This window comes from Diadema antillarum, unplaced genomic scaffold (assembly GCF_040938485.1).
Source record: "Diadema antillarum isolate AM-2024a unplaced genomic scaffold, OU_Dant_1.0 scf00000123, whole genome shotgun sequence".
Lineage (NCBI taxonomy): Eukaryota > Metazoa > Echinodermata > Echinoidea > Diadematoida > Diadematidae > Diadema > Diadema antillarum.
In genome coordinates this window covers 660,866-673,589 of record NW_027271012.1, presented here as the reverse complement: position 1 = coordinate 673,589, position 12,724 = coordinate 660,866, and the positions used below count along the sequence as shown (strand labels likewise).

The following is a 12,724-nucleotide window of genomic DNA, read 5'->3' as shown; positions in this document are numbered from 1 at the left end:
AAGCCGAGAAAAAGTGTGGATGCTCCGAGACAAAAGCTTATTGACACGATTTTCACAAGTAAGCGTTGATATATCGTACGCTTGGAAGTCACAATGAATGAAAACGAAATATGATGAAACACGCTAGATCGGTTCTATAAACTGAAAGTGTGAATAAACTTCACCATGGCGATACACATATAGTCACAAGTGGAGAATGCCCGACTGCATAAGAATGAACTGAACATGTAAGATGGTGCAAATGTCAAAGCTAAATCTACAATAAATGTACAATCATTCAATTGAAGAAAAAAAATTCAAAAATCAAAAAATACTCCAAAATTGAACATTTCTCCTTATTTCTTTTTCAAATTACATGAATATAGTAGGCAAAATAGTATTTTAACATGTAAAATGTACACTACTCTTGACTTCATCCTGGCACTGCCTAAGATGGGCCATTACTAAAGACATAAAGTCCTTTACCCCCAAACAAACAAACTGACTGAAACGTGCAATGATTACTGTAAATCCCAACTCAGAGGAGGTTTCATTGGTAACTTCTTTGTGTTGTTTTTTTTTCCCACTCTTTTCTCCTTTTGTCATTTGTGGCAAACAAGAACAATGTACCATTGGGAAATATATACGTTGCGATTTTACATCTACCAACCATATACTAGACAACAGAAAAAAAAAATGTCATGCAATTACTAGCTCTACAAATATGAACACGTTTTGGTAACAAGAGTGATATTTTCATGTTTTCCCGATTCAAGTATGTACATCTACTGTGTTTACCAGACCATATGGAGTTTTCTTCAAGGCAAACAGTGAGCTCTTCTTTCAGAGGCAAAGCCTGGAAATGGTGCAAGCATTGTTAGGGGGGTAAACTGCTATATCATGAAGCATAGCAAACAAGCCCCTCTCTGCCATTCAATTCTTTTAACTACCATGCATCTGTTTTTCTTTTTTTTTCTTTTGTTTTGTAAATTCATCAACAATAACTGTTAGTAAAAGTTCACCAGATCTATCATTGTACCCGAGGCAAAGGACAACATGCTGCTGAACAATCAATGCAAGTGTTAGTAATACATCATACTACGATGGAGTGGATGTCCAGTCACTGACAACTCACGTACAACACTGACCAAACTCAAAAGCATCGTTTTTACCAATGTTCCTTGTACTTCAAAACTACAAAATGATCTGACCAAGAACTCAGCCAGACGGCCTCCCCCTCTTGGCCGCCCGAGTGGCGCGCGACCGAGTTGGAAAGCCGCCAGCAGAGTTTCTATCTTACTGCGCTAATTAATTACAAGTAAATACAACATTATTCAATCAATGAGGAAAATACGAGAGTAAAAGAAGACTGAAAAATCACAAAAGATATATACGTCTCCACTTGTGACTATGTGCACATACACTGTAGTGGAAGCCATTTTTATCGCCTAGTCGGGTACAGCCAACTATTCCAAGTTTCTCATCTCCCAAGCTGACATTCGTGTAGGGCCCTGTGGCTGCCAACAAGTGCTGCATTCCATACAGAACATGGGAATCTGGTTTGTGGACTCCAATTAAACAGCCCCCAAAGACGAGCCTTATACACTTTGACAGCAACGCAACATCCCATTATCAGATTCATGCACAACGGATGTGCTCGGCACACACGGGGGAAAAAAAAAAGAGAGAATAATTAATAAAATAAGAACGACTTGAAATAGGCGGCTGAACCGGCTCAGAATCGTGAGGAAAAACAAAATGGCACTCCCAACAGAAAACAATGAGATACGATTACGCAAGATGATGGTGGGTCTGCGTAAATCCAGTATCGTATCAAATCTACCCAATCGGCTTAATATGGCAAATGGGTGCAGATAGTTACGCCCGCAGCTTCCAGGCACGAAGCTGACGGGGAAAAATGCAATTACAGGCTCTCATTAGCCTTTGTATAACTTTTTTTTTTTGCTTTTTTTTTTGTTTTTTGTTAAGTTTATGTGTTTCCAGAGTAGGCCTAAGATGTTGAGGTCTGGGAAACTAACAAGCTTGACTGATGTGGCAGCAATTATCCTACACAAGCCAAATCCTCTGGCCTCTGTTTTTACTCCTCTTCCTCCTACTCCTCCTCCGCTGCTCTATAGAAGACATACGGCCATCATATACACCCAGTCTTGTTCCATTCTAACTCGAGCTTGCATACAGGGGGCCATGCTGGCCCAGACTGAAATGTAATACAATCAAAACCTAGCAAAACAAGAACATTTGGCACCAAAATTTAGCTGCAGCAATCCTGCAGTGAATGAGTAAAGGGAATTGTAATACTTCTTGGATGATCCTTTTTTTTTTTTTTGTTTCAAAAGTTTGTTGAATATTGTACAAGGGCGAGGCAACTGCTATATCTTTCCTTTCACTCGTCCAAAAGGTGGGATGACAAATAATTGACCATATTAAATGAGATAAGTATGCATTTCCTCCAATTTTTCCTTTCTTTTGAGGGTTATTGGAGTGAAGTATATAGGGCTTGCCAATGAAAGATATTATTCTACTGTCTGTGGACCTGCATGTCTAGTCCAGGTTTGGGGGGAAAGGAAAATTGACAGAACATGTCATTTTCACCACTATGAATTGAGTTCATTTTTTCATTTTTTTATATCAAAAGTAAAAAATAAAGTAAGAAATATAAATTCTCTTTTTCTTTCTTTGACTGGCCACAAAATATACAATTCTCTCAGACTTGCAACAATCGTCCGAGTTTCTTTTAGTAATATTTGAAGGAATCCACATTCATCAGAAAGGAAAGACAAATAAAACAAAAAGAAAATAAATCCCATCCCTAATCCCCATGTCTTTGTTGCATTGTAATAAAGTTAATACTGTTGCCCTTTTTATCATCTCCTAGAAAAGTGTTTGGCTTTCTTTTCCACACTTCAAAGCAATTTGTACGAATACTTCCAAAAACTTTGAAAATTAAACCTTTTAAAGATGGCTGCCGGAATGTTGTTTGCTTATATCAACTACTTTACCAGCTTTCTCTGGGTGCCAAAATGAGGCAACGTTTCGTTTAGTCAACAGTCACGGTGTGATGCTGCACAAGTCAAGGTTTGCTGTCCATTTTTTTTGTGTGTGTGTGTATGTTTGTTTGTTTGTTATCACTTTTGCATGTGTGTGTGTGTGTGTTTGTTTCAATTTTTAGACTTCAGGGCCATTTCTTGTGCCATGCAGAAGAGTTTTCTAATCCCTCAGCACCTCAACAAGAAGCAGTTGGAAACCCTTCTCACCTCCACTCTTGCAGCAACGTGGTCGGGTGCACCGCATTACATAACACCTTCACTCTCTTCTTTTTTTTTGTCTTTTTCTGAGGTACTTTTTTTGTACAGTAAGGCAATTCTATCAAGACACCATGACTTTTGAGTAACAAATACTGAGTAAAATTTTGGTTAAACCCTACAAATATCAAAATTCCTCTCTCACATGCGCACGCTGGTGACCCTGCTTCATCTTCTCCCTTCCTTGAGACGAACTCCTCTGCATGGGAAGCATTTGTCAACTGCTCAAGGGATGTATTTTGGAAGAGAAAACTGAGGTAGGTCCATATCAATCCAGACACACAACAAATGGCCCTAAAGAATCCACCCTTCCTCATTTATCCGCCGTCAGCCGGACAACGCAAAAAACTCCACTGAATTCTCAGCTAAGAATTCGGCACCAAAGCGCAATATCTTCCCTATGTTTTCGACTCACAATAAAAAAAAAGACAAACACATCAGATTTGAAACACCTTGCTGCGGACACTGACATCGTATCAGCCAAAAGTTGCCGAGGGTTCAGGTGTGGTAGCCACAAAGAGTTTTGGATTGGCATCGATCAAGAACGAGTCTTGCGCGGGTTGTCGAGCTGACGGCTAGACTTCGTCTTGTCTCCTCACGTGAAGGGTGGAAAACGTGAGAAGCAAAGTTTACATCATTGAAAGAAAATCAAAATTTCTGCCAGTACAGTCAAACATATCCCACTTTCAACTTTACCTATTCATCCATCCCCCCGAACCACCCTACCCTAGCAAAAATTTACCACTGCTTTTTTTTTTCGGCATGTAAGCTTTACTGATCTTTACATTTATTCTTTTTTTTTTTGTATTTTTTTTTCCTTCTTGGCAAAATTCATGTGGATGCGACAATTAGATTTAACACAATAACAAAATTGAACTTGCATTCACTTTGCATACTGTCTTTCTCTCTCTCCCTCTCTCTCTCTCTCTCTCATAAAACACACATGCAGACACACGCATACTTGCAAATACTCACACACACACGCACACGCACCCTGATACACCTCAATCTCCCTCTCACCACTGAATCTCCTGCTCTCTCGAAGACACCCATTCACAAAGGAGCAGCCTGGCGAAGGCTGCCCAAAACAACAAGAGAAAGTTTGCCTCATCCCATCTTCCATAAATTTTACAATTTTTTTTTCTCAAATTCCTTCAATATTTGTCTTTTTTTTTTTAGTTTTAGATTTTTTTTCTTTACAACACCGCCACTTATCAAATCTTCCTTCTGGCAGTGTTACACTTAGTGCAGTAACTTCCAAGAAATCTTATTCCCTTTTGGTTTTAAATTTTGTTTTTGCTTTTCCCCACTTAATTACAACACAAGAAAAAAGAGAGAAAAAAAAGAAATCTACTGCTGTTGGTTTGAAGGACCTCCGCGGTAGTAGCGCCTTCCGCCACCACCACCGCCTCCTTGTCTGTTGGGGTAGTTCTGGCGCTGGAGGTATTCCTGATGAGCCTGGCGGATGCGCCTTTGTGCAGCCTGGAGTTTGGGGGTTTTTATGGAGGGGGGGTGGGGTGGGAGAGAGTTGTGAGAGAGAGAGAGGATAATAATAGGAGTAAAAAGGACTAGTGCTTACAATCAATGGTGTAGAAATTTTCACACTAAACTCTTCCATCATGAAAATAACATAAATGCTCTGGGGAGGTATCAATTTTTGGTACAAAAAGTACTCTCTAGCCAAGTTTACTGTAATCGGCCCAGCGCAAAATATACACAATGCAAAAGCTTCCATGTTCACAGAATTTGCTTCCTCGAGCAATACAAAAGGTCAAAATGACTGAGACAATTTGGTACCAAGATAATTGATATGCTCGATAAATGTGATAAATCAATTTAGTGGGGGGGGATAGCAACATCATATATACATGTACACTACATATGTCAAACATCAACCACACACTTTGTGCATTTTTTTTTTTTACCATGAATTCCTTTGCTTACATCTAAATACCTATTACTGCAGCTTCAGCGACACAGGACTACAAGTAGATTCCATTATGAATAAAGGTAATGTATACATAAGTACAAGTAGGCTGCTGACCCAATGGCAGCTACATAGTTTGTGTACACTGAAACAGTAAGGTAATTTATGCTAGCCTACCTAAAAATCACAGTCGTGAAGTTGAAACATTTTACAGGAAAAGTCATGACATGTTTCTGTAGGGAATATCATAGGTAAATTTTTGGAGTTTTGTAGGAGTTTTGTGTTTGAAATCACTCTTTTTTTTTTCACTGCTTGGATGCGTCCGGAAAATAGATGGCCAGATAATCAAGGTCGGACTGTAGATTCCTTGAGCCAAGGTACCCACCTGGTTGGCGTAGAAGTGTCCCTCAAGCTTAACGATGACGTCTCCGTTGTCGTTGCTGTTGCTGGCAGCAGGGGGCGCTGTCTGGGCCTCGTCTCCGGCACCGTCGCGCTGTCGCCGGCGTGGAACCTCCACACGTGCACCAGTCACGCGCTGCAGCTCCCGCACCTAGGAGAACATCGGTGCCAATGGTACAAATTGTTAACTGCAAGAGGCAACATTACTTTTCTACACTATTTGGCATTTCACCTTTCAGAAAATGGCAAATCTCTTTTACTGTATACCAGAGTCCCTCTAGCACAAGATACCTCGGACCAAAAACACAAAGCTATGGTTCATTCTACAGTCACCATCTTTGGGGGAAAACTGACCATACTAAATCAGGTCAATCAGAGATTGTTGTTTTGATAAAGAATACAGCATTCATTCTTGACTTCATTTTTTTTTTTTCATGAATCCTATCAACACAATATAAAAGACACTTGTTGTATGAAGAACCATAAAACCAAATTTCAAGTGCAGATTGTACAAAAGAGCCTTCAAAGTTGGCCAAAAACAGGCATTGATTGGCAACTTACCCTCTGTCCCCTCTTTCCAATGATGCGGCCAACGAGTTGGGCTGGGACGGCAATTTCTGATCGGAGGTGGACCTCCCCGCTTCCCAGGATGCCCTCGGAGCGGATCTTGTCGTAGATGTAGAACTGGGCTCGCCACTGCGACTCGGGGGTGCCGATGATCTTCACGCATCGCTCGTTCGAGTCCTCGTTACCAGCTGGTGCAATCTGTGTTTAGTGTGAAAATAATAAGTGTGACCAGTTACATATGTCACACACCAATGCCTTCTTTTACAACCCCTTCATTTTTATTTACCGGTATTCATTTATTTATTTTTTTTTTGCTTGAAAAAAGTCTTCTAATATACAAACATATATATATATATATATATATATATATATATATATCAGGGCTCGACATTAGCAGTGGCCCAAGGCCAATACAAATTTATGTAAGGAAAAATCCAAAGAATGTTGTCATATTGATAGTGAGCTTCAAGTATCTTTCTGCAACATAATTGGACACAGATTTCTGCCCAACAGGGTGTTTTGATACAAATTGAGCCTCAAACAGAATTCAGAATTCACAAGAGATCCTCCGAGTGGTTGGCATTTGATAATATGCAATTAATGATTTCTATCAATGTGGGAATGGACATTTCCCATACATACTTTTTCAGTTACACCAAAAGGTAAACGTCACAGGCATGCACATAAAACAAAGTAAAACGATAAAAAATTGCTGTCTTTTCAAGAACTAAATAGGATCAAAGTTGGTGACATGAGATTAATGCCACCTGCCATACTTGGATGAAAACTGTGACAGAAATTGTGACGGCTCATAACAATTGGGTTCCTACAGAAAGTATCCAAACTACAACCAACTGACCCTGATTGTGGCATTTGAGAAGCGAGCTGTGTTCCTGATGTTCTTTCCCCCGACACCGATGAGGGCGCCAACCGATTCCCTTGGCACGTACAGGTAGGTCGTCTCATTGGGCTCTTGCTGCAGTATCACCCAAAATAAAGTTTGGTGATGGAAAAAAGCATCATTACACTCTGAGAGATAGTATGTCATCACAACAAACACTGCTGCCATGACTACTTTCAAATGGCAACTTGATAAATATAGTGGGGCATCTATTCATCTGACAGATAGGAAATTGTAAGGGAAGACTTCTGTTTGCATACATCAGACCTGTCTTGATCTATGTATCCAAAATGAATGATTGGTATCACATTGAACATAGAGCTCTGTACAAAACACTAACATGCTCCAATTCTTTTTTGATACCCGATAATACCAAGGAATAGAGCGAAGTATTTCAAACAGGTAAAAGTCTGAGGTTTGTGTTGGAAGAAATCAAGGATGGCTGCCTTTGTAGACCAATGTGTGACTTTTATCTTGACACAGATAAAGAACCCTTTGTACTGTGGAATATTATCTGCTGGACTCGTCACTACGGTGGAGCCATTCATATCCAGCTGAGATTTGTGAGGGTACTGCAAAAGTGGATGTAAAAGAGTCATCTTTCATAAATAGTGGTACATATTCATTACGTAGTAGTACATACACCAAGCACAAATAAATATTTGCATGCTTCTGGTTTCACTCTAGTTTCTGGTCATGCAAAATGGGTGAAAATTTTGGCATCGCAAAAAATTCCCCTTTTATAGTAGTCACCCTGATTAAAATGACAGCGTGATCTACATGAATGAATGACACTGCCTAACATACATATATGTATGAATAATTCCAATTCACTATCATATCAACCTTTATGGATTTATGAGGAATGCTGAGGATATTCAATATGGTCCCATAAGGAGATGGTATAATCGAGCATTCACATAATCTCAGGAAGGAAAATCATGTGTCGATTATTAATCAAGTCAAATTAACTCAAGACACAAAATTAATTAAATACCTGAACTGAGCAGAACAGCATTGTCAAATACAAAACAAAAATATGTTTAAATTTGAGTCCAAATGACGACTTTCACGGAAGAAGGATTGGAGGTATTAAAATCAATGATCATATTTTTGATTTATATCAGATTTTTGTATTCAAACCAATGGAAGGTTAGTGAGGTAATGGCATGAACCAATTTGTGCGTGTGGCTGTGGCCGATAATCACTTTTCAGTGATAACATGACAAATGTGAAAATTTGACAACTTTCTCATTTCATGTCAGGCTTTCATGATACTTCTACCACTCTTTGTGCCTGATTTTCCTCATTTACTACACTCAGTTTGACCACAGTGTGAACCTGCGCTTTCAATTACTTGCTATGCAGGGATATTAGGACTGATTAAAAGTTGCGACATCACATGAATTTACAATCACAACAAATAAATATGGAAACTGCACAGGACCAGGGATGGAGTGAAATTATATAAGAACTTAAAGTTGTTGTCTTGATTGTTGATTCATTTATGAGTGAAACTGAGGAGAGCAGTAAATGAGTAAAGCTAATTCAAGCTTAGACACTCTGCTAGCTCACTGCAAACCACTATTCACTAGGAAACTGCATTCATAGAGATTTGAATTTCAATTACATTGCCATCTCATAATTTATACTCTTATAATTGCAAAGTCCTGTCCCATATATAGGATTTTCTCAAACCAAACTGAGTAAAGTGCAGACCTACTGAGTAAATATTGTTCAGCTTCACAGGTCAATATATTTGCAGTTTCGTACATATTCATTTTAGAATGTTATGAAAGTATAAGACCAACACCTATACCTACATTAAAAGAATTGCAGACAATACTTTATTTTGCACACTAACAGAATACAAGAAGTTGAAGGACGATTTATATCTTTGAAATGCATTTTTTTTTTAATGGTGATATACCAATATATATGGAAATGGATGGAGGTGTTGTATGCTGTTAAATAAGGGTGAAAGCTGGTAAGATATCAACAAACTAATTAATATGATTGGACAATATGTTAGAATTACACAACAGTTGTGTTATCATGAGTATGTATTAAAACATCACTCCAGGTTGTGATATTTGAGTGTGGTACCCCCCTCACACAAAAATTTGACACTCTTTCACTAACACCATCCTCTATTTGATCAAAAAGTGGGAAAAGCACTTACTTTTACAAAAGGATTTTCAAAGAGGTCTATATCAAGAGATTGGATTAGGGTCATTTTCTGTTTCTGCCTTTTACCTTTGAACATTCTTTGTTTGATTAAATCATTCTCATCATGAAAGGGGGTACGAAATCTGATTTATGAATTGCATACAGTTCCTTGAGCTTCACATTGGCCCGAATTCACGAAGGTGGTTTAAACCTGGTTTAAACTTCGACCATGGTACAAATTTAGATCATGGTCTAAAATAAGCGGGAATAATAGGCGTACTTTTGACATGAGCGTATCAATGCGTGTTTGTTACTGGCCGTCTGTTGACGTACGCAAATCTGTCAATTGTATTTACGCAGAAGAAATTTGCATAAACCATGGTTTAAATTGTACCACCTTCATGGATTCGGGCCAATGAGTTTCCATTTGAACTACAAACTTTAAGTTTGTACAGTATGATCACGTATTGATGTATCAAATGGTAGAGCAAGTCATACACACCTGTGAATAGTCGTGATCGGTCTAGGTCAGTTATCAAGAAACAAAGCTCAAATTGTATGATTGGATGAGTTATCAATGCAAATATCGAAATTTTCCCAAAAAAGAAATTGAATTTGAAATCTGCCACAAAATGGCTGACAAATCTGCAATGCAGTCATTTCCGACCCATCTCAGCCCCCAAAATAGATGTTTCTCAACCTGTTATAAGACAATCAAACCCCTTTCAAACATGTGAGCGTGAAGTATTGTAAAATGGTAAGGCGAGTTAGCACCAAAACAATTCAAACGAGAAATGGTAAGTGTCAAATACACCAAGAAAAGATAAAGTACCCAACATCCTGACTACGAATGAAGTAAAATGGTAACGCTCTGGCTTACCATGCCTCCTGGGGGTCCATGCGGCATGTTCATCGGGGCCTGGCTAGGGTAGTGTTGCTGTGGGGAGTAGAGACCAGGGAAGTGACCGTGATGCTGCAAACAACATCAGAAGACAAACCACAACCAAACAGACCCGTAACAACTTCTAGTCTACAATGAGAAGCCACCTTCGAACCCCCTCCCCCTTCATCTCACCCGTACCCACTAACTCATCACTCCCCCCCCCCCCCCCCAATCCAATTCCCATATCCTAGCTTCACATGGAATTCATGTCAATGAGGCAACTTTTACAGAGGGCATGGGGCATCCAGTATAAAGGTGAACCTCACCACTGGAATTGAATGCACAGAAGACACATGCTCACATCTAGCTCTAATATCCAATCCATTTGGGACCTTGCAACTGCAGCACTGACTATAAACAAGTTTGTCAATAATCTTTCACTACCCTACCCAATGCCAAACCTAAAAGTGCTTCAACGGACACATTTGTCTCGGTCAACCCCCTACAATGTGTCTTTCCAGCTTTTTTACACTCCCTTCCCCCAACAAAGATAAAAAATCTGATGAGTCAAATTGACTGTTTCTCTATTCCAATTTTTATTTAAGTAATTTTGATGGAAACCTCCGATATCGAGGTTTTTCAATCTCACTAGGCACATGTACTCACTCCACCATCGAAGGGCCCTGGTCCGTAGGGTCCTGGGGGACCCTGTGGGGCGTGCGGGTGCATGGAGGAGCCGGAGAAGAGCGACATGTGGTCAAGGCCTGGGAAGAGGTTGTGCTGCTGGGGCTGCAGGTTCTGCACGTAGCTCTCATAGGCCTTGCGCAGCTTCTTGCTGATCAGGGACTCGGCGATGCTGCATTGCTCGGGCGTGCCGTAGATGGTGACGGTGCGCTCCGGGTTGAACACGGTCAGGTCTTGGATGCTGTGAAAAGTCCATGAAGTAGGCATTTCACAGTGACACCGCATACAAGACCAAGAGTTTGAAATTCATTAAATGCCAAAACTATCCAATCCTTCATATAATTTTGTTCAGCATGAGGATATTTCTGTTTTGCACATGTGAATGAATAACACTAAATATGCAATAACACATGTAAATACCAGTGCTAGACTACTAAACTGCTGTTATGTTTTCTATCCTGCCTATTACTGATAGTAAGATGCACTATCAGAAAGAGCACATGTCTCCACTGCTCACTAACACCATGACAAAAATATGTCTGTCTGTCTGTCTGTCTAAGAGAGAGAAAGAGAGTAAGAGAGAGTAGGAGAGAGAGAGAGAGAGAGTAAGAGAGAATAGGAGAGAGAGAAGAAGAAAAGAGAGGAGTGGTGTGGGAAAGAGGGTGAGAATCACACAGCAAAGGGATACTTACAGTGACACTGTGACCTTTGCCTTGGATTCCTCCATAATGCTGTTGATAGACGATCCATTCTTTCCGATAAGACGACCAACCAGGGCATTGTGTGCCAGGAGCTTCAGCGGCATGTCACTGGGGGGGTCAAATACAGGTCAGAGTGCTTTAATTCCATTCATATCCTTTTTATTGACTGTCAACGCTGAGGTAATCAGCCAGATCTCTCTTCCTCGTAACCCAGGGTATCTCGGAGTATTGTGATCATCCAAACCCTCACAAATGAGCAAGGAGATGACTTTTTTTTTTGTGGATTTCATCACACACACAAAAGAGAGAAAATGAATTTATTTGTCTGAAAAATAGGATATCTAATTTCCAGAAAAAGAGGAGAAAGCTATTGGGTCCAATCCTAGTGTTGGGACGAGTGATGTGGTGAAGCCTCCTAACAGCTCAAAACACATTATCAAACATTAAAACGAGCATTTTTGGCAATACTGCTCTGCTTCGATCTTCTCTTCTACTATCATGTGATCCATCTTGGTTTTGCTTGTGGAAGGGTGGGGAGGGGGAGCGGAAAGAGGAAGGGGGAAAGGGAGGTGATGGTAATGGCAGATGGGGGCAGGAAAGACAGCCGCTACTCACGTATGGGACTCCTCGCTGCTCTCCTGTACCATGACTTCCATAATCTTCTTGATGGTCTCCGTCACCTGCTGGGGCTCGCCACAGATGGTTACAGCCTGTAAGCAAAGCACACAAGTCACCATTGAATCCCCCTTTTCTCTTTTTTCTTCTCCTCCTCCCTTTTATAAAACTTTCTCACCCCTACATCACATACAATTACCTCAATCTGTAAAGCAGTCACAACAATCACTACCTCAGGGAACAGATATACGATGCATTATGTCTATGGGGAATTATTATACCTCTTATACCACATGTTACAACAGAATGGCCATAAACTTCCACTATACCTGTTTAAAAGAAATATATTTAAAAAAAAATCAAAAGGGATACACTGTCACTCCCTGACATGGGAAGGTGGAACTAGACTTAGTGTGTTACTTACAGTGTTTAGCAATTTACCTTTTTGTGATGTTTCATGACATCTTTTATAGCACAAGACACGATATGGGAACCACTACTGGTTTTGAACCATTGATCTAGAAATTACTTACTGATGAGCTTACAGTTCATCTAGAAATGTAAGAATGACATCAG

General features: G+C 39.9%; 1 protein-coding gene across 4 annotated transcripts in view; it reads right to left on the bottom strand.

The window, feature by feature from the left end:
- Nucleotides 1–3,334: 3,334 nt before the first annotated feature.
- The window catches only part of LOC139720218 (insulin-like growth factor 2 mRNA-binding protein 1), a 42,833-nt gene continuing 33,443 nt past the window's right edge, over nt 3,335–12,724 (bottom strand). For 3 of the 4 annotated variants that reach the window (XM_071631581.1, XM_071631582.1, XM_071631583.1), the window contains 8 exons: nt 12,149–12,243; nt 11,525–11,641; nt 10,815–11,073; nt 10,146–10,238; nt 7,055–7,171; nt 6,190–6,393; nt 5,615–5,779; nt 3,335–4,784 (listed from right to left, as the gene is read on the bottom strand). In XM_071631581.1, the coding sequence (XP_071487682.1) occupies nt 4,653–4,784; nt 5,615–5,779; nt 6,190–6,393; nt 7,055–7,171; nt 10,146–10,238; nt 10,815–11,073; nt 11,525–11,641; nt 12,149–12,243 (1,182 nt within the window). In that variant the 3' untranslated portion in view covers nt 3,335–4,652. The remainder of the gene's footprint in view (nt 4,785–5,614; nt 5,780–6,189; nt 6,394–7,054; nt 7,172–10,145; nt 10,239–10,814; nt 11,074–11,524; nt 11,642–12,148; nt 12,244–12,724) is intronic. The other variant, XM_071631584.1, reaches the window with a different exon arrangement.